The sequence below is a fragment of the Neolamprologus brichardi genome, chromosome 1, assembly GCF_056152115.1.
Source record: "Neolamprologus brichardi isolate AB-2024 chromosome 1, ASM5615211v1, whole genome shotgun sequence".
NCBI lineage: Eukaryota > Metazoa > Chordata > Actinopteri > Cichliformes > Cichlidae > Neolamprologus > Neolamprologus brichardi.
In genome coordinates, this window is record NC_142104.1 from 40005245 (window position 1) to 40026721 (window position 21477).

General features: G+C 47.0%; 1 protein-coding gene across 5 annotated transcripts in view; it reads right to left on the reverse strand.

The window, feature by feature from the left end:
* tp53bp1 (tumor protein p53 binding protein, 1) overlaps nucleotides 1–21136 on the reverse strand; it is a 22029-nt gene extending 893 nt beyond the window's left edge. Inside the window, exons 1-27 of one of the 5 annotated variants that reach the window (XM_087842029.1) lie at nucleotides 20958–21136; nucleotides 18782–18944; nucleotides 18078–18156; nucleotides 17908–17992; nucleotides 17760–17827; nucleotides 17558–17662; nucleotides 16207–16261; nucleotides 15952–16121; nucleotides 14870–14996; nucleotides 14691–14785; nucleotides 14421–14608; nucleotides 11683–12742; nucleotides 11398–11514; nucleotides 11128–11319; nucleotides 10986–11052; nucleotides 9658–9750; nucleotides 8513–8771; nucleotides 8344–8412; nucleotides 8102–8254; nucleotides 7447–7667; nucleotides 6982–7152; nucleotides 6038–6423; nucleotides 5669–5860; nucleotides 4194–4373; nucleotides 3263–3451; nucleotides 1010–1104; nucleotides 619–815 (exon numbers count right to left, since the gene is read on the reverse strand). In XM_087842029.1, the coding sequence (XP_087698155.1) occupies nucleotides 619–815; nucleotides 1010–1104; nucleotides 3263–3451; nucleotides 4194–4373; nucleotides 5669–5860; nucleotides 6038–6423; nucleotides 6982–7152; nucleotides 7447–7667; nucleotides 8102–8254; nucleotides 8344–8412; nucleotides 8513–8771; nucleotides 9658–9750; nucleotides 10986–11052; nucleotides 11128–11319; nucleotides 11398–11514; nucleotides 11683–12742; nucleotides 14421–14608; nucleotides 14691–14785; nucleotides 14870–14996; nucleotides 15952–16121; nucleotides 16207–16261; nucleotides 17558–17662; nucleotides 17760–17827; nucleotides 17908–17992; nucleotides 18078–18156; nucleotides 18782–18944; nucleotides 20958–21121 (4940 nt within the window). In that variant the 5' untranslated portion in view covers nucleotides 21122–21136. Of the gene's footprint in view, nucleotides 1–618; nucleotides 816–1009; nucleotides 1105–3262; nucleotides 3452–4193; nucleotides 4374–5668; nucleotides 5861–6037; nucleotides 6424–6981; nucleotides 7153–7446; nucleotides 7668–8101; nucleotides 8255–8343; nucleotides 8413–8512; nucleotides 8772–9657; nucleotides 9751–10985; nucleotides 11053–11127; nucleotides 11320–11397; nucleotides 11515–11682; nucleotides 12743–14420; nucleotides 14609–14690; nucleotides 14786–14869; nucleotides 14997–15951; nucleotides 16122–16206; nucleotides 16262–17557; nucleotides 17663–17759; nucleotides 17828–17907; nucleotides 17993–18077; nucleotides 18157–18781; nucleotides 19455–20957 lie in introns of those variants that run through there. The other 4 variants (XM_087842020.1, XM_087842024.1, XM_087842026.1 and 1 more) reach the window with 4 other exon arrangements.
* Nucleotides 21137–21477: the final 341 nt, after the last annotated feature.

Genomic DNA, 21477 nt, shown 5'->3' on the forward strand with positions numbered 1-21477 from the left:
AGCCATGTGATCCGTTTCATTTATTATACAAACAGGTCAAATGACGAGGTGGGTGGAGCTTGATTTTGCCTTTGAGTGTCAATTCCAATAAAGATTTTTCAAAAGAAGATGGTCGTTTGACTTCTACGCTGGTGTTCATTTGGACCAAGTCTGAATGCAAACTGCACTGCTGGCTTCATCAGTAAACTTACAGCATTTGGTGCCCACACTCGTGTTGTTTGGGGTGGCTGTAGCTCAGGCGGGAGAGCAGGTCATCTACTGATCAGAAGGTTGGTGGTTCGATTCCTGGCTTCCCCTAGTCTGAATGCCAAATATCCTTGGGCACAATACTAACCCCAAATTGCTCTCTGATGCATGTGTGAATGTTAGTTAGAAAGCACTTAGAAGATGTGTGTGAATGGGTGAATGCACAAGTTGTGTAAAGTGCTCAGAAGAGTAGACAAAGCGCTATATAAGAACCAGTCCATTTACCATTTGGTTGTTTGTTGACTTTCATGTTCCCCCAATAAAAACAAATCTTTGGATGTGATGTGCAGCAGATGTGCTACATTTCATATGGAACCTTTTATTTTTGCACCGTACCGATAAATAAATCCCAAACATAAAGCAGCCTCTCACCACTCCACTATGGCATCGTCCAGCCCCACGCCGGCAGGCAGCAGGTAGTTCCTGTAGTTGAGCAGTTTGTTTTCTTTGCAGCAGTCTCTCACCCATATGTGCGACACACACGGCACGCCGCTGGCTAAACACAGCAGGTACTTCCTGGTACGGCAGTGCTGGTCCGCGATGAGCAGGCTCTGGTAAGCTGCCTTACACTGAAAAGGCAATCAAACACACACTCATTTACTGCACTGCTTCAGACTTTAGGTGATGTTTGTTACCACGGAGAAGACAAAGGGCACATGACCAGCCACTAATATTGCTTTGGTGAATACAGCCTGGAGCAGATATGTGTAACATAAACATATCTGTGCGATCACAGGCACATGCTAGTGTTTTCATTACTTACCTGTTCTTCATTGAAGTTTGGTAGGATGAAGCCTCCGCCCGCCTGCAGCTGGGTTTCTGTGTATGACTTGTTATACGGACCCGTCTGCACATAATCTGAAGAGAAAAGCATGAAAGGAGGCAGGAAGAGCTTCAACAATTGTAATTAGGGCTGGGTCCAGTGTGTAGTTAGTAGAGGTGGGAATCACCATAAATCCCACGATACGATATTTTTAAAAATATTTTGCGATATTCAGATTCTGTACATAAAGGTAAACTTTATCAATATTAATTTTATCTAATAACAAAGTCTCACACTCAGTCTTTCTCTCATTTCAGTTATATTGGTGACAAACTGAACGGTTTGTATTACAGTCTAGTCCAACTTAACTGAATCAACCATCTGGTACAATTATAGCTATTCTGAACTATGCAGTTTATGAAAACTATGCAGCCCCTTCAGCAACTGAAGAATTTAAAAGTAAATTAAAACAAAATATAATTTTACATTAAATAAAAAAGGTTTAAACTTAATTAAAATAAAACATGTCTTAAATTAAAATAAGTAAACTGTCATGTTTATTGCTGCCAAAAACAAGTTAAACACATTTGGACAGTGAAGGAATGTCAGGATTCTTGCTCAGAAAAAGGATCAACATGCTCTGAAGTCAGAGCAAAAACTTTTTTGTAACAAAATATCGATTTCTGCTGTCCCTGTATCGATACATTATTAGCAAACAAAATATCACCATACTACACAGTATCCATTTTTTCCCCACCCCTAGTAGTTAGCCAGCTGCACATACTCTCATGTTTCCAGTGGTGAATGTTCATATTAATGGGCGATCGTTATGGGCGATCGTGGCTCAAGAGTTGGGAGTTCGCCTTGTAATTGGAAAGTTGCCAGTTCGAGCCCCGGCTTGGACAGTCTCGGTCGTTGTATCCTTGGGCAAGACACTTCAAGGATACAACGGTGGTGGTCAGAGGGCCCGGTGGCGCCAGTGTCCGGCAGCCTCACCTCTGTCAGTGCGCCCCAGGGTGGCTGTGGCTACAATGTAGCTTGCCATCACCAGTGTGTGAATGGGTGGATGACTGGATATGTAAAGCGCTTTGGGGTCCTTAGGGACTAGTAAAGCGCTATATAAATACAGGCCATTTACCATTAAACAAAGCCAGTTTCACATAATGAGATAAGTCTGTGCAAAACGCTCGGGATGCTCCGAACACCCACTTTCAGAGTGTTTTTCTCAGAGTGGATAATTATGTTCCCCTCATCTGTCTGAGGCAGCTAAGCAGAAGAAAGCTGCCTGGAGCTGCAGCTGAAACAGACGGTTTCAGACAGAGGATGAACTGAGGAGCTGCACCGAGGTCAGCATAGGACGAGGATTACTTTCAGCTGTGAACCATGTGAACCACAATCAGCCCCCTTTAATATCCCAAGATGCACCTGGCTGCACATTATATGCATTTTGTCATTGTTAGTTCATTGTAGCTTATTCGTAGTTGTTTGGATGTTCCAATACTTTTTGGAAATACACAAAAACATTACTTTGAGTGTTTGGTGTGTCAGCTACCATGAACATTTCTGCAAACCGTGGAGAAAACCGTTTGTGCAGGTCATCACACTTTTTCTGATAATGTGGAGTCCTGTTCAGTTTGACAGTATTTATATTGCACCAAACAACGACAACAGTCGCCTCAATTTTCTTTATATTGTTAGATAAAGACCCCACAAAACTAGAGAGAAAACCCAAACTATCAGACATTTGGCGACAGTGGGAAGGAAGAACCCTCCGCCGGCACCATGACCAGTTGGGGGTGAGGGGCACCAGCACCACATAGTGGGAAAGAGGTAATTATGGCCCAGAAATCAGCACCACAAAATGATGGGCTAAACTGGACCCAGTGGTGTTTTACTCGCTGTAGTTGAAACTGTGATTCTCCCACAGTGGGAACGAGCCCAATAAGCAAGTTTATGCACCAAATGCTTCTCAAACATGTGGAAACATATAGTGTTATTAAATGCATGATCACTGGGGAAAAGCAGTAAGAGTGAGTGTTCGTGTTCATCTGTCCAAGCACATGTATGTGATGATGTCACTGCTTCATCAGTGAGCAACACTGCTGCCTCCAACAGAAAAGCCTGTCGACAGCTACGTTTGGGCTTCCAGACAAATCTTTACGCAACATTAGTGTTTATGTGACATCACTGAAGGCTCAACTCTGGGCTTTGTCAAAATCAAATCTGGAGGTACTGAAGCAGAATCTGTCTCACCCTCCTCATCCTCGCTCGTGAGCTTGTTGGTCAGGCGGTCGGTCTCAGACGAGGCGGTCAACATGAAAGCGAAGCCCATAAAGAGGGACGTGTTCTGGGGCAGCGGACCGTGAGACTCTTCCACGTCCCCAGACTGACCCGGGACATCGGTGCCACTGCCCGAGGTATTGCACACACCGACCCGCTGAGCTGAGGACGCAAACAAAAGCAGGACTTAGAGGTTAAAGACGGGGAACAGTGCTGCACTTTCTTTAAAGGACGAGTTCACCCAAAGCCACAATAAAGCAGTTTCTCACTTATTTTAACCAGGGAGATAGTTTCTGATGTATTGTTGTGACGTGTGGAAGAGTTCCTGCCCAGAGAATAAAGCAGCAGCATCATTCCTGACAGCATGGGAAATAACACACCCACGGTGGGCGCACGGAGCTCGGAGAAACTGTTTCTGTGATGTGGCTGAACTCGCCTTCCCAACGTCAAACAGAACAGCTGTGCTGCACCCGTGAAATCCACTTCCCTTCCCCTCCACCCGTGAAGAACACCACGCTAAAACTGCAGGTGGGTTATTCATTACCGAGTCCGTCTCAGCAGCAGAGGACGCACACAGGCCGCAGACACAGGTCTTCATTATGCTCAGTACAAAAATGGCATATTACTGATTTCACATGAACAACAACCTGAATCAAGTCTGCATCAGGATGAATAAAACAGTTTATAACACACAATCATTAAAAGTCATCTTAACACTGTTAAAAATCAGCTGATAATCATCAACAGTCCATTAAAACCAGTTTGCATCGCGTTTAAAATCACAACTTTAAAATTCAAAGTTAACTGCAATACCATAAATATATGACATTAAACCACACACACACACACACACACACACACACACACACACACAGCCATGGTCACGGCGAGTCGGTCTTCGTACCAGCTCTGGCCCCCGCCCCCCTGCGCCCTCTCTTGGCCGGCCCCTGGTTGTCCTCTGAGGGCATCAGCTTCCTCTTGCTGGAGGTTCCCGGGGAGCGAGGGCTGCTGGAGGAGCTGCGGTTGGGAGTGTTCTGACCTCCAGGGGTTCCTCTGCGTCTCCTCTTCCCCTCAACCAAGTTATCTGAGGACAATAATAAATATCAGCAAACTGAAGGGAACATTCAGCTCGACACAGTAGCATATATTAGGTTTAAACACTGGTCTCACTATAGGTCTCAGTGTATCTGAAGAGCTGGACGGCGTCTGTCTGCTGATGATGCTTTGGACACTAATATGAGCTGTAGGATGACACAGGTAGTCTTTACTCTCGGGAGCGATAACACAGGAGGAGTCTGACGCAGGAACAGAGCTTCTGTGTTAGACGACCACGCCTGCTTCCAGAGCAAATCTTTGTACGTCATCTGTCTCCTGAACAATTAACCCTGATCTCATCATAACTTACACAGCCAGCACAATCTTAATCATCATGTTTTGAATGGTGAACCCAAGCCTTAAATGACAGAGGGCGGAGCAAAGAGCAAACACACGTGTCTGACCAGAGGATGGTGGCTTTGTTTGTTGCTGTGGGTTTTATTAAATACAGCTGCTGCAGAAAACGATCACTGTTAGGAAGGTTCAGTGTGCCGAGGAAACGCTGCTCTGGTCTCATTTTTCAGTGCAGCTGTATCAGCAGGCACGAATGAAAGGCGCCATCGAGCACTCCTGATGGCGTTCTGTACGTTCTACCATTACATTAAACCAGGGTGTCTCTCTCCTGCCTTTAAGCTGAGTTCAGGATGATGCGTGAACACTCCAAACAGGCTCACAGCCCCCTGAAGCAAACCAAGCTCTTCCTAGTGTATTCTTTAAACAGAGTGCTACATGTATGCAGGACTTCTTCCCAGCTCTCTGAGCCTGCTGTTTACATACTACTGCGTTTGCCTACTGGGACAAACACACAGACTTCCTGTAGTTACTGGTGAGGAACCTCTAAGGCTGCACATCTGAGTAAAAAACTAAGAATGGGACCTGTGACCCTTTAATGACCCTGTGCTGACCCGACTGTCATCACAGAGGAACGCACGGGCCAGAAGACAGAAGAAGATGCTAACACTGGCTCCACACCATACTGTGTACTGTAACAAACACACTATAACATGCATGTTATTGGTTCCCTCTGTCTCCATCATGGATAAGAATGATTGGCTTAGAAAAGCTCTAAAAACAGCGAGAGCTGCGATCAGAGGAACAGACGCATCAGTCGAGACTCAGGCTGAACTTTCTATTGGTCTGTTTCAAAGAGTTTGACCTGTTTAAGGAGGACTGGAGGTGAAAATAAAATCCGTCTTGTCAAGGTTTAAAACAGTTAAGCACAGTCACGGGCAGAGGCGGTACCACAGCCGTGTGGGTCCATCCTCAGCTCTGCGGCTGCCTCACCCAGACTGATGTCGGAGGCCTTGGTCAGGGGAGTGGTGGGCTCGTAGGGCCCGAGGCTGTGCTGCTCCCTCAGCTTGTTTCCCTGCTCCAGCGACAGGATGACCGATGTCCTGTTGTACCACTGCCTCCGACCCTCCTTCTCCACGCTGTAAAACAGCTCCTGGCCCTCTGTTTTATGGCCCTTAACGACACCTGCACAAACACAAGAACCATCAGTCCTGCATGTTTTAGTCTTTCATGCAACAAGCACAGAAACAGTCAGAGCTGATGTCACTGTTAAATCTCCTCAGTCTAAACCAGGTCGAAGAAAAAACAAAAACCAAACTCACCACAGCGATCTTACTAAACTACGCGCGCTCACTTCCTCACCTATACTGAAGTACTCGTCTTCCAGCAGAGCAGTGACCTCCGTCTCCAGCGGGATGGGATCACACAGCAGGATATCCTTCCCGGCAACCTCACACTCGTAGCCATCGTCGAACCGCAAGCGGAATCTCCCCTCGCCGGCGTCTTTGATGATGCGACCAGAGTAGAAGTAACCATTGGACGACCACTTAGCCACCACCCGCAGGCCGATGAAGCTGCTCCCGGCTGAGCTCGCCGCCTCTGGCGAAGACCTGAGGGAGTCCGAGTGGCTGGGCAGCTCGGGGTCCGTGGGGCTGACGGGGAGCACGCGGCTGTACGGCTCATCTTCTGAGGACGACTGTGGCTGACCCTGAGCCGTCAGTCTCTGCAGCGAGCCACCGCCTCCTCCCCTTTGAGAGAGAACAGTCTCATGTAAAAGGCCTGTGTTGTCCCAATCCAAGCAGAGATGGAAGACATTCCACAGATGCACGGAATTTTAATGGAATCAGTGAATATCCTTTAGCTTTAACAGTACGCACAGTGCTGTTTTGGGCCTGCTATGTCAAAATAATCCTTATTTGTTGAAACAAACCACGAGTATCTTTAAAGCAGCTTTTATCCAGCTGGAGGTTAGCAGACGAACTAGCTCTCTGTCCCGTACCTCAACTAAAGCTTACAGTCTGTGTGCTGTCTGTGTGGCATGGGAGCACTTCAAGAGCATCAGCTACAAACTCTGCAAATGTGATAACACGCAGCACCCCATCTAGCCCCAGATTAACTACGCAGGGTAAATCTGCACGAGGCAGGTTCACGGCGATGCAAACCGTGGACCTGAATAAGGTTTGAGTGAGAAGAAAATGAGTAAGAAAAGGAAAAAGTGTTATTAAGGTCGTGCAGCTGGCGAGGGCTCAGAGTGTTTCCTGTCCATGGTTTCTGTAAGTGCAGAGCGAGCCTCAGGGAGGACTCACCTGGACAGGGAGGAGCGGGACGGGGGTCGGCCCCTTCTAGCCCTTCCTCTGGGGGTCAGCGGGACGAAGGCCCGGGACCCCAGCGTGCTGTAGCCTCTGTTCAGTGTGACCACTGACCCTGCCCTGTGACCCCTGTGACCCCTCTGTTGATGCCCACCTCCCCTCCTTGGACTGCAGACACACAGAGGGGACGAATGGAGCCGGTCAGGTTGCACAGGCACCGATCTGGGGACACTTTGAAAAGTCACCTCACTGACAAGTGAGAGCTGTGCAGCGACCCCAGATCTACACCTGTGACAACACGGACCTGTCGCAGGCAGGGATCAGTGAATCACTGAGAAATCAGGGGGTTAGAGTCACAGCAGGTGAAGAAGTGACACAGCATGCAACTAGTGCAGAGAGAAAGAGCAGGAAGGTTGAGGAGAAACGGTAAGAACTTTGGGACGGTGGAGGATGAGGAGTTACCTCGTGGATTTGAACCCTCTGCTCGCTGGAATGATGAAGTCTGGTCTGGTGAGGCCCGTACTGCTGCTGGTTCCCCCGGAGCTGTGCTGCAGGCTGGACGCTTTGGACGAAAGCGAGCTGATGTCCCCCAGATCACCAGAGGTCACAGAACTGCTGCCTGTGCGGCACGGAGAGATGTCGCTGTCCAAGACCTGACAGTCCACCACGGGCTCCTCGCTCTCCTGGACACGTCGGGCAGTGACACGAACACGTTAAACAACCAAAATCTATAAATACATTTTCCTTTAAAAACCTGATAGTGAAAGAACCACGGATGTCTGCACAGGACTGCATGGCAGTCAATGCTTTCCTTCTCGTTCTGGAGGCTGCAGCTCGTGCTCATGCACACTCAGACCCATGAATGTGACTCAATGTGATTTTTTAAGAAATGAATATTCAGCAGAAATTAAACGAACACTGAGGGTGTTTGGACAAATGATGCAGATTTTAATCACGGGGATGTTTCTCGATAAAATCGCATAACTGTGATTTGCACAGCAGTGCTGCTCTCTGAACCGTGCAGAGGAGGATTGCATGAATTTACAGCCCTGACATGTTCTGACAGACAGCAAACACAAAAACACAGGCTCCAGGAATCAGACCCAGAGACAGTTACCTCGGTGACTTTGCGATCCACCTCTTTGCCGTCCTCATAATACACGTCGGTAATGATCCGAGTGACGGTGGTCCGCACTTCCTGGATGGTGCGCACGTGTCTGCGGTGAGAGGGGATGGCGGCTCTTCTAAAGGACGGGGACTCGGGTTCACCCTTTCAATACAAAAGAAATTGAAGAATGACAAATGAACGACAGAAACACGTGGTTGATCTCTTCGTCCAAAGAGGCTCAGTGTGCGTACCCGGCCAGCTGGGGAGCGAAACCCCGCTGCATCGAAGCCGGTCTGCTGGGAGACTGTCCGCTGGCATGTCTGAGCACACAGGACAGACTGATTAATATCACAACAACATCAAATATGATGGAGACAACATTTTTATTCAACTCTGCATGACTGATCCTGAGTCGCATACCTTGCTGGGCGGTGTGGAGGTGATGGTGTTCTCAGAGGCCTGCTGGGAAACCACCTTCTGCCTGACTGTTGTGCTGCTCGGGGAGGTCTGCTCTTGAGCATCAGGCAGTCCTCTGCTGTCCTCAGGCGGCTCAGCGGGGGCGAGCGCATCCCGCAGGTCCTGCTGCGGCGCGGTCGATACATCCTGGCTGTTCGGTAGACTGTTGCATTTCGATACGGACGCCTGAGAGCTCCTCTGTGGTGAGGCGAACAGTTCCCCCCTGGAAAAGGCGATCAAATGATCAAATGATCAGTGATCAAATTACAGGTCAGCAATCCCAACGAGAACCTTTCTGCTTTTAAACATTCATGTTTAGCTCTTCTAGCGGTTAGTTAGTCCAGCAACAACCACAAAATACTTCTGTTCACTGCTTTTCACAGATTTGCTGAAAACCTGTTTGTACCAAAGGCTCCAGAAGCAGCGTCACACACCAAATCGTTACCTTTACTTTCCAAAGGTAAACATGGACATGGACGCGCGTCTTTTCTTAATCAGTCGACTGATAACGAGTCAGAGCAGCCCTAACGTTTCCACAAAGGATCACAGCAGTGTGGCTGTTCCACTACGTTTGCAGAGAACATTCAGCACAATGACCCAACTTTGTCACACCTTACCACTCTCCATGTCCTGAGAGAATACGCACCAAGTAGAAAAAATAACCACCCAATCTCCTCTGGAAACAAAGTAGGTCTCACTGTCACATGCACACGCAGGCTCACAGCACGAAGCCTATTTCTGTCCTAACACACTACATCAGGGGACAAATCCCAGGGTCAGACAGACGTGTGAAGGACTAGATGATTTATAAAGTGGGAACATCCATGTAGTGTCAGGATAACACAGGACAGCCAGTGTGGTGAATGCTGTCATGTGCATGTGCTAACATTAACACTGGGCAAATCACAGGCTCAAAAGTGGGACAACACTGCTGTGAGCGTGTGGCAGGCTTTTCCCCGCGGACCTTCATGCCTGCAGTGCAAAGTCACAACATTTATCCAGACATATGAACCTGTAATGGCATTCCTTATTGACAAGCACAGTGAAAGGCTTACACAGTCAATCTTTATGCTTTTATCTGCCTCTGTGAGACTATGATGTGAGCTTACCTGACCAGTGTAGTGTTTCCTCCAGGCTGGCTGTCCTCCTCCACCTCCTGCTGTCGGTGCACCTGCCTGACCCGAGTGAACACCGACGGGCTGCTGGAACGTCAACAATGGAACAACAAACCTTTAAAGTTTTATCGTCACGCGCCGTGGCTCAAAGAAAACGATTTCTTTAACATAGTAAGCAAACCAACATGCCTGATATCCAGTCACTGCACTGCACACTACCTGCATGCTTACAGTACATGCAGTAAGACACTTAAATCTACCCATGCATATATCCATTACACCAGGGGTGTCGAACTCCAGGCTGGAGGGCAGCAGGTTTTAGATCTCACCCTGGGTCAACACACCTGAACCCGATGAGTTCAGTATCAGGACATGTTGAGGAGGTCATTTAGCCATTTAAATCAGCTGTGTTGGATCAAGGACACATCTACAACCTGCAGGGCCCTCGAGGCCTGGAGTTCAACACCTGTGCCTTACACTGACAGATTTTAGCCAACCTTAAGAAAACCTTATTAATGTTACTTTTGCTTCCCAGCTTTAAGGAAAGTGAGCCAATGTTCAAGTGTGTTGGATCTGCGCTTCAGCAGCCCCACTAGTTCAGAGACTCGTCACTCATGAAGAAAGCAAGACAACGACGGAAGGGAGGCTGGTTGGAACCAGGCTGTTGGAGCTGAACGCTCCTCACCTGTTTCCTAGCCAACCTCGAATAAACAGCCTTTTATTCTGAGAATACAAGCAGCACCCATTGTAAAAAAAACCTATGGTCACAAAAGGTTAAAACACTGTGTGTGTTCCTGCCACACAATATATGCTTACGACTGTGTAACCACATTTCCTGGTTATCTAAAGGTCATCTCTCCACACCCGTGTACGGCTTAACTCTAATGGTTCAACATATGCAAGCATAGGCGAGCCCCTAAATGGCCGGGTGTGGACATCCCTCAGAAGATAAGGAAACCAGAATGTCACGTGGAATTTGCCTGCAGTTAAACAGCTAATTACCTCCCACAGCATCACAGATGTGTCGGGGAGGAGCAGAAGAATATCTAACCATGCAGTTTAAGGCACGGTTTCCAAATTTAAGTACAACAATGGCAACATTTAACACTTTGAATCCAACATAAAGTTTTGGTGCATCCTTTTAACAAAGTACTGAGTTAAAAATGTTATTTAGAGTTCAATCAATACGACGTGAGCGCCTCAAAACCTCAAACTACACTGGGAGATGGCACAGAGACAGCATGCAAGTGGATTAGACTGAAATGAGAAGATGACGACAAATGAAAGAATTTAATTAACGTGCTGAGAGAGCGCCAGCTTACCTGGTTACAGCCTGGGAAACGGTCGTAACCTTGGTGACAGATCCATCCTCTTCTGGTGCCGTCGGCTCTGGGGAAAGAAATGCATCGCTGAGCGTGCGGCAGCGAGACACTTTTTCACAAACAGCGTGGAAGGAGTTCTTACTCTGCAGGCTGAAACGCTCCGAGCTGCCCTCCTCAACGGGCGTCACCAGCTTCATCCTCAAGCTCAGCTTCCCGTCACCTTTGTCAGCTGCGTCACCGCCACTTCCACCCAAAACGATATCGCTGCTGGCCATCACCACGTCTGCAGAGACGTCACCCACTGCATCCGACTTTTCAGAAAAAGAGCTGATCTCTGGAGGAGGGAAAAAATAATATTACTAAGACCGTGTTATGTTCTTTGGCTTTTGGTGAACGGTGTGGTGCCACTCACCGATGGGAGTGCTGTGTCTCAGCGTCTGCTTCAGCTGGTTGATCAGCGGTGGCGTGGCGCCGACAACAGGTCCAATCAAGTCTCCTTCTTTAGGAAGGGTGAAGTGGAATGAAATGTCTGTATCAGAAACACACGAGTGGAATCAGGTTAAAGACAAAGATAAAGTCATTCAACCTTTAAAACAGGCCTTTCAGTTCTTTCTAACAGACACTACTGGGTTTTGGGTTTTTACTCTTTGGACACGACTCTGCTTACTCTGCATAAACACATCTTCAGAACGCTCACCTCCCGAGCTGTCGCTCAAGCTCTTTTCTTTGAGGGCCTCTGGTTCACAGCCCGCCCTCTCCGTCTGGGACAGCCTATCGGGAGCCGAGTGCGCCTCTTTCTCCTGAGTCTGGGATTCATGGCCATTGGTAGAGACTGACACTTGGCCTGTGATTGGTTGAGAACTGTGAGTCTTTGATTGTGACGCCACCTCTTTCTCACTGTCTGTTACACAGAGGATGCTGTCCTCTGCCTTGTCCTCACTCTCCTCGTCCATGGGTTCAGGAGACAACAGCTGGCTCTCAGAGAGAACCAGACCCATTCCCGAGGTACCCTCGGCGTTCTCCACCTCCATTGCCACCTCCTGCTCCCCGTCTTCACCTCGTTCGTGCATTGTGTTTTTGTCTGCCTGGCTGTTGCACCCCACCTCAGGCTGCGGCGACGACGATTCCACAAAGGGACTTTTTACAGTTCCTCCTGACACATCTGCATCCACAGCAGATGTTTGAGAAATCATAGACTGTGAAGGCAGGCTGCAGGGCGTAGCGTCTGAGGGAGTCTCCTGCACACAGCTTTTACCTGTCAGATCAGCAGAATCAAACTTTGGCTGCGAGCAAGACACCATGTCAGCACAGCCAGCATCTTTGCTGTCAGCCTTCACATCGTTTACATTCACATTTTGTACATTCAGAGAAACTGCTGATTTCTGGGCCAGATCGGTCGCTTCAGTCTCAGCACATTCAACGTGGCGCTTCGGTGATTCAGCAGAGGACAACACTTTGGAGCCGGCGACGTCTTGTGACTCCGACGGGGCGGCTTTACTCTCCTTTCTCTGATCGTGGCGCGAAATCACAGAGTCGCTGGTGTCGACGGCAAGCGGCTCCTCCAGTTCCTCTATCTGAGTGGCTTGGCTGTCCTCAGAGGTGAGCTGATGACAGCTGCTGTTCTCTGTGTTCACAGAGAGCTGCAAAGGCAAGGTGAAGGGAGCCGACTCAAGATGCTGAGACTCCGTCTCACAAGGCAACGACGCTGACTTTTCATGCGTCTGTGCATCCTGGCTCTGCGTCGGAACAAATACGTCCTAGAAACACAGAAAATCATCAGAGCTGCAGCTAAACGACACGTTTATTCACACACTGCATTACGTCTATTTAACTATTCATTTTCTATGCATGCACCAACGTTTCAAAGTTAGTCTGCATTACTGTGCAAAAGTTTTGAGTCACCCTTTATTTCTTTATATTTTACCAGGAAAACTGGGAAGACATTTATCGACACGCAAACGTAGCACATATGAGGGAAGAAGAGTTTTTGCTTTATTTTACCAACACAGCCTCAGCTCTCTTAGGCATTCCTGCTTTTTCTAGGCAGTCTTCAGCACTACTTCTCCAGGTCTCTTTGGACATTGGCCGGGTTTGTTCTGTTTTCTGTCAAAGTGATCCCACACTGTGGTGAACTGTGGACTGGCTTCACTGAAAAACCTGAAGCGACTGTCAGTCAGATGCTCTCCATCTTCATAATTCCACCTGGTTTGGCAAAATCCCTGAAACGCAGCCTCAAACCACGTCAGAGCCTCCACCCTGTTCTACAGGTGGCTGCAGACACTCACTGCACACCCTCGCTACACATTTACATTCATTTGAACCAGAAATTGTGCAATCGTCACTTTCCTGATTTTCAGCCTTTTTGTAACTTGGCATATCTCAGCCTTCCACTGAGACCGTTCCTGACGAGGCTTCACTGATCAGCCGGTGGATCTAATACAGAGTCACATGTGTCTTTTAGGTCCTGCGTCAGGTATCTTAAAACATGACTTTCAAATGTTCATCTGCCGATAGTCTCAGACCTGCTGTCTCTTTCGTCCAGTTTCCTCAGATTATTTTTGGTGCACATCACGCTGGGACATGAAGCTTGAAACAGACTGTTATCATTGGTTTTCTTCATAGGCTCAACAAAAGAAAATGATGGGAACACATTATGTGTTTCTGTGACAGACTTCTAATAACCAAGTGCCAAAAGATACAAGACAACACTGGCTCACCCATTAAGTTAGGAGCCTTTTATGCTTGAATTAATCATAGGTTAATGTTATGAACTAAAATGAGTGAAGGGAAGGAAAAAAAAACAGCAAATGTCCAAAGAAACCTTTGGACCTTTAGAACGTCTGGAAAACTGTCCAAAGCTACAAGAAGCTGTCTGCTTGAAAGAACAAGATATACAAAACCCAGATGACTCAAGACTTTTGCACAGTTATAAACCAGAGATTCAGCCCTCTAAACTGTGACTGAGAGGACATACTGCTCATCCGAAGCAAACTCTACCTGCTGCTCAAACTCTCTTTACGAGGGGCAGCCAATCAGACGAAACCTGTTTACCACGTCTCCCTTCATCTCTGAGAGTGAAAGGAGGAGCGGCACAAAGACCCGGTGTAACAACCAGCAGCAGTCCTGCACTGACAGTAACGGTTCTCCTCCTCAGAGGAACAACTACACAGTCAACATGGTTTCCTTTATAAGGGCACAAACAAAGTTGGTGCTGAAATCAATGAACTCTTCAACCAGCTGGTCAGCTGACATACAGCCGACCACAACATCATCTGCTGATCTTTGCATTTTTTATTGATTAGACAGGTCAAACAGTCTTTGTCACTGGGCCTAGCACTCTATCCTCTGACAATTTAATACATCACATATATAATCCATATTTTCTACTGGGAACATTTTAAATAGGCTGCTGAAAGTAAAGAGTGAAGGACATACATGAGAGAACTCGGGCTGGGACGGTACAGAGAGAGTTCGCTCTAAAGCAAAACCAGGGGAACTTTGGGATATGGGAGTAGATGCAGATGGTTGTGGCTTGGGGGCGGCCTCGGTTTCCATTGGCTCGTCCTTTTCTCCTGCTCCCCTGTCATCCGGAGGCAGTGACGTATCCATTTGTGAATCAGCACCTGACAATGCAAAGGGACGTTAGCTTTATCCACCAGCTGATTCCATGTCTGAACCCAAACTGAGATAATAAAGCAGATTTACCATTTTCATCCTCTAGTTCGGTTGGTGAGCTGGGAACTATTAAAGGGGTATGGCTAAAGTTGTCTGGGGTGGGGGCGACGTAATCAACAGAGCTCCTAGAGGGGAGAGAAAAAAGGACATCAGCTCATTTTTCAGGGATTTATTGTGTGTGAATGATGCAAGAGCAGCACGCCGCTTACTGGGACAGACTCTCCTGCACCAGTGTTCCCTGTCCCGATAGATGCAGCAGCTGTAGGGTGTGGGCGGGTGTGGAGGTGGGGTGACCCTGCTGCTCCGGCTCAGACACTGTACTGTCCACTGCTGCACCTGAAAGCAGCGCAGAGACAAAGAAGCAGTTTGAGTAATTTCAGATCATTTACTGTTTGTACGAGAGAAACAAACCAGGACTGTTACTCACAGTGAAGGAAGCACAAACTGGGCTCCACACCTCTACTTTCAACAACTTCTCATACAGCGAGTCATTTTTTCACAGTTATTCTGATTTAAACACATACACGGGTTTATATGGGCCTGTCTACTAAGCCTCACCCTATGTTAGGAGCACGCCAGCGTAGCTGTAAGGGCTTAGAGATCACTGAAGACGACTAGAACAAAGGAGGCTTTGCCATTCAGGGGCATGCTCACTGCGCCGGCACGTCCATGTGTTTGTGATTATTTGTGATTTAACAAAAAACAAACAACCACGTCAGGTGAAACCTTGTCCACGGTGATTTTCCTGTCAACTCATTTTTAAGCTACGTTCAACATCTGTTGGTTAGCTTGTCACTAACTTAACAGCAAAACGTAAGTAGGCAAATCATTTAGGTAAATAACTGAGTTATTGTGTCTCTTCCTCACAGTGAGGAACTTTCAAACACTCGTCCCTCCAACAACCCCTGGGTCACTATGTGTGAGGCAGTCAAAGAGCATACAGTCATGTTTGGGTGTGGAAGGCGTGGAGTGAGATGAGAATGAACAAATAAGCAGAATACAACAGGATCTAAGACCCTTTTTTATAGTTAATGATTAAAAAATATTAAATAAACTAAAAAAGACCTGCATTTTTAAATAATTTAATTTACAAGGCTGACACAGTACACCTCTGCCAAAATGTTTGTCCAAATAGCGCTGACTGCCAGACGGCAACCTTCCAAAAATCGCCACAACTCACACTTAAGGCCAACATTTCTGATGTGACAGTTTGTCAGTGTGGTCTTAGACAATATGAAGGTGATGGGCTTAAAAAGACATGCGTAATCCTTCGAGTGCTACATGAATGTACCTGTCTTGTCAGCATCAAACAGATCGTCCTGTGAGGACAGGATCTCACAGTCCTGCTGGTCCTGCTCAGCAGAGTCCTGCAAGTTCTGCGAGTGCAGCAGAACCTGGACACTCAGCTGCCTGCCTGACTGACCCAAAGACTCTGATGAGCTGCTGGAGCTCACCTCAGACCTGGAGAAGAAAAGAAATTTCAGTGCAAAGCCAAAACACAAACATCTAATGAATGCAGACTTTGAAAGGTCACACGGAGCTGCACCTCAACGCTTTGCTGTCCTGACTTTCTGAAGTCCTGGAACTGATGTGTTGCTCTGCTGGGAATGAAGAGAACATTGATTATTTTGTTTAACTTCATGGAGTCACTGGGAATGCTCTGATCGGAACAAGTAAAAACGTAATAATACCCAGCACCCCTCATTCTGCATCCAGAGATCAGGAACGCATTTCTGTTGCAACATCAATCACCATGTTTGTGAATCCTGTGTCCAAGGCTCAACATAAGCATTTTGATCTCTGCTGTGTTGCTTATTTGAAAGCAGAAGTAGGGCTGTTTGCTTCAACCAATAACCATCACAATGTGTTTGTTCAATAACTGCAATTTCCACTATTTATGATTATTTAAAATCAAAATCAAAAAAGGGGGTGACCATGGTGAGGAATGTAAGAGTCATCTGGACTTGATGCTGTTGACTGTAAAGCCCTTTTAGCAAGGGCAACCATCAGCTCCTGCTGGCCCAAAGTCTTCACCGTGGGATGCACGATGGTGTCAGGTGGAGTAAGGAGACGCACAGCAGGGGCAGAGGGAGCAATAAACAGCAAACAGCTGATCAACAGCAGAGTGACGTGTCACTGAAACCAGACCAGTTGGGCCACTAATGATCTTTCTACAGGTGCAATCAGTGAAATCTTTCACAACTTTTTCAACACAAGTCTTGTTGACTAACGACTGTGTGTCTTCGTAGATACTACTGAACTAAATCATGTGTGTATTTATGTTTAAGACGTGCAAATCGAATGGTTGTGCTTGATTTACCACAACACAAAAACAAGCATTTAGTAACAAAAAGTGAAAAAAGGACCCATTATCTTGTTTCCACTGGAAGCCAAAATCATGACATCAAAATTTAAACAAAGGCCCAGCGAGATCTAAAGTTGTAAGCTAGCACATAAGGTGGCCAGCTTTGTTAGCAAATCACCTGTCCATGTATGAATCACAGTGAAATAGATGCCTGCTAATGAGTGCTATGAAGTGCTAATAAAATAGTATTTCACTCCTCCTTGGAGACACAGCCATCATTATTTTGTCAGATCATTTCATTAAAAGTGCAAAAAACAGCAAACAAACAACAACAGTACAAACACGGTCATGAACCTTAGTTATGCTGGTCGCATTAGCAGCCCAGCAGACAGATGTTAGTTGCAGCTGTTTGAAAAGCACAGCAGCTCTGCCTCCATGTTTTGCCTGTTAGCTCTAACAGAGGCACGCCACGAATACGAAATAAACCAGAGCGTCACGGCCCCGACGCAGAGCGACAAGCAGCTGAATGCAATCCTTTATTAATGTGGATAATGACAGTGTAATACAGACACGTGGATAAAAGTCCTTATACCCAATTTGTTGCATTTGTCTCCGTCTTCCTCCTGACTGTTCACGGCTTCACCACACAGATCCTGAGTCTGAGAAAGCTCAAGAAAACCAAACTGAGAAGCTTCCCCTGAAACACAACACAACCCGTAGCAGTTACTTCCAAGCACGACATCAAACAGACCGGCAGATGCTTTTGGAACTTAATGTGTTGGAAAAATGCGTACCTTCAGACTGAATACAGTGTGTAGTAGAATCAGCACCAGAATCCATGTCAGCGTCCTCTGGTACACACCTGAAAAATAAAGTGAAACCTTCCATTGCCATCTGACCCTGACCATAATCAAACTGCAAAAGTGGACAAATCAAACACACTTTTTGTTGTTTGGAGGAGCGCAGATGTTTAAAACTTGACTGTCCTCCTGGAACACCGAACTGGGGTTGGCTGCAGCAAGACCGTCTAAGAAAGAAGCAAAAGCGCTGTTTTATCTTCATTCAGGACAAGAAACACTTAACTATCTCCCACTACACTGGAAAACACTTACCAGGCTCAGCCTGGCTGTTGCTCTCTGATTGGCTGCCGGTCTGAGAGCACCTGCTTCCTATTGGTGAAGATATTAATTCCTAGAAGAGAGAAGGTTGTAATGTAAATGACAGAAGTTGTCTTTTTTATACATTTTCAACTTTTAACGTGCAACATTAGTTTTGGGTTTAAACTAATTCAAAGCTGCACAACAACTACTAACTGACAGAGGTTTACTGTTACAGATGCCTGAGTGTTGTATCTCACATGAACTGTGCTTCAGTGTTTCCCTGGAGGTTTAGTGCTTTAGAGCGTGGAGGAGAGATCGCCTGCCAGCAGGTCTGAACAGAAAGCCAGCACAGGCCTCTGTGTGTCGAGTTTACTCTTTACATCTGAGCTGCAGAGTCCTCCCGACAGCTCAAGATGTGAGTGTGAGTCAGTTTGCTTGTAACAGATTACCAGCCTCTGGCTCTGCCAGTATGTCCAAAGTGTAGCCTGCATTTTACCCAGTTTTTCAAAGTGAGCCTGACTGATTAATGGGCGGATGGATAGCTGAGGAAATGAACTGGACCGTCTGTGGTCGAGTTGAGTGCAACGTCCGTGAAAAAGCCACTCATCTTACCATTTTACTCAAGTATAAATCTGTGCTTATTGTTCTTTATCTGCTCAAGTAATAAGTAACTGCATTACAGAGAGGAGAGCTACTGAATGAGATCTGCTCCTTACCAGTACCGGGCTGCGAGCGGTGGGCTGTAGACTGGACAGGCGACGGGCCAGCAGAGCTCGGTAGCTGCTCTCGGGGTCGTCTTCTAAAGCGACACTGTCCGGCTGGGAGTCCTCCACTATCAAACACGGGTTGTCTGGCTGAGGCAGGCTGGAGTCCAGTTCACTTCCACCGGGATCCATGGGGTCAGGCCGAGGGCAGGAGACGGGCTGCTGTTAGCTAGCCGAGCCGTTGTGAAACAACAGAGGTGTCGCCATGTGAGTCCCTACAACCGGCTATCTGAGGTAGTCGCTGCTAGCTAAATAAAAGGCTAGCAGCTAACGCTCCGCCCAAAAACAAAAGGGTGCCGCTTCCACGGCAACAGCAAGTCTGCCCGAGAGGACCTTAACCATGCCCCCAGTGACACAGGGTACATTTACCTGTGAGCCAGCAAGGCCATTACGTTTTGGTTCGCGTGTGTATTTAGCAGCTTCTTTACATTTTCTTTGGAAGGACGAACATGGACACGCCCATATTTTGCTTCCTCGCGGTAAAATTGCTAGAAGTAATTTCATTGGTTCAGCTGCGATAACGACGTCACACGACCGGTTGGATGGTAGCAGGGTGGCTATAATGGATAGCATGTGTGGTACACATTCACTGTATCATTGTATTGATGTTAATATAGCTATAATTACAGTTTCTATGTGTACCGTATGTATTGGATTTTAAGGACTCTACGTAACACGGTGGAGTTTCACAGCCTGTGGTGATAAAACTTATCAAAGACAGAAATATGGGACACCAGGTCCCGCACTGGGATCTCGGAGACCTTCATGGGTCCTTGTGGGGTTTTCAGGAAGAGATATGGGTTCACTTTTTTACTGTAATTCGCCTCAAGAGTTTGTGTGCACATATTATATGTTACCTGACATCCTGGATACAGTATGGTCTGTGTTTTCTGTATTTTGGCAAACAAGGATTTTCAGAAAAGGGGAACCCTGAAACCAAACCTGGGGGCATGGTTCAATAGCCTACACGTGCATCTGGGGCACTGCAGGCCTGGGCAGTAATCGTAAAAGAAACGAGGCTCTGTGATCACATGATGATTCTGGGTGATTAAAACTGCAATGAAGCCCAGCTTTATAAAACACGCTTTGTAATGAGCTTTTAATCTTGTGCTGCGTGCTTGCAGGTTTGAAGATTAATATTAAGTGACTTTGTCATATGACAGCTCCAGTTTCCATGGAGACACCACATTACCAGTAACACCGCAGTCTATGCTAATGTAGATCACGGTTTGGCAGAGGACGTACAAAGGACCAATAATGCGCTGTAAGAGGCTCCTATGAAGGTGGGGTGCACGGCGACCTTTAAAACCAAACTAAATGACATCCACACCATGTTCAAGAGTCAAGAAGACCCTCCACTGCAGTCATCACAACCATGAAAGGCCAACAGTTAGACATTAGAAGGGTGCTTTTGATATCAGATGATCCTGTGAGTGATTTTATAGCGATAGTGATGACAGCACGAGACTAACGAAGCAGGATGAGGTCACTTTAAGCCACTGCGTGCTCCAAGTTCATTCATTTTTACTCCAGCAGGCTGGAATCGTCTCTGCAGACTGGTTTTTGTTCTTATCTTTGACAGCCTGTTCGCGTTTGATCTCACCCTCTACTCGCAGTGATCTATTCTGCTCAGCTTAAGCCGTGTGTGTGTGTGATGCCAGACAGAAGAGATGGGCCCTGGTCCTCTGATACAGGGAAACAGCAGCAGCATGGATACCGGCATTTCAATATGGAGACATGTGGCTGGCAACAATGCAATAATGAAGCCCAGATTGTGCCAGATAGCTCGCGGTGCTTCTATTCGCGGTAACAAAAGATGAGGAGGTGTGATCTTCACCCCTAGCTGGATGGATGCTGCTGGGCATCAGCTTCCTGCAGCCAACCTTACGACTGACACCGCAAAGTTCAGCGTCACGTCGTCATTTCTGCAGGTCGGCCTGACACCCACATTAAGAAATGCGCAGGCACTGCCCAAAATGTCTAATGTGAGCCACCTCTGCTGGAGCCCGACAGACACACACGCACAGACACGCCGTGGACGCATATAACGCTTCGCCCTGTCAGCCCCATCACTATCTGCGCCCGCTTCTTTACCGCAGTGCTAAGAGAAACAAAAAAAGAGCTTTACCTTTCGAGATCAATATGTCTGCTCCTGGGCTTCCCAGTTTCTCTCACCGTCCCGTTGCTTGCAATAATAACGCGTCCAGCATCGCTCAGTTCCTCCTTACCTCTGTTTTGCTGAGAGTCGGGGTGTGGGATATACACGCATGGCACGTAAAGATGCAAGGGCATTTTTTAATGTGGATTTCGCTTGAGTCAAACGCGGCACCGATTAGACTAATTTAGAAAGACAAAAGTATTTTTTTACCCTCATAAACCAAAAATAAGCCCAGAATTTAATGTCTCTCAAATTTATGATCGACTTATTTCTAAAGTCATTTGTTCTCTCGGTGTTGTACTGAACATGTGACAGATACGGGTATTTTTTATGTTTCTCTCTGTATTCATACTGTGCAGCCACAAACTTTGGAAGTGTGGCAACAAACAGACCCAAAGAATAACAACAATAATACAGATGAGTTTTTGTGTGTAGACTGCAGTCACAGGTCGTGACGACAAACATCTGATTTATTAAAGTAAACAGACAG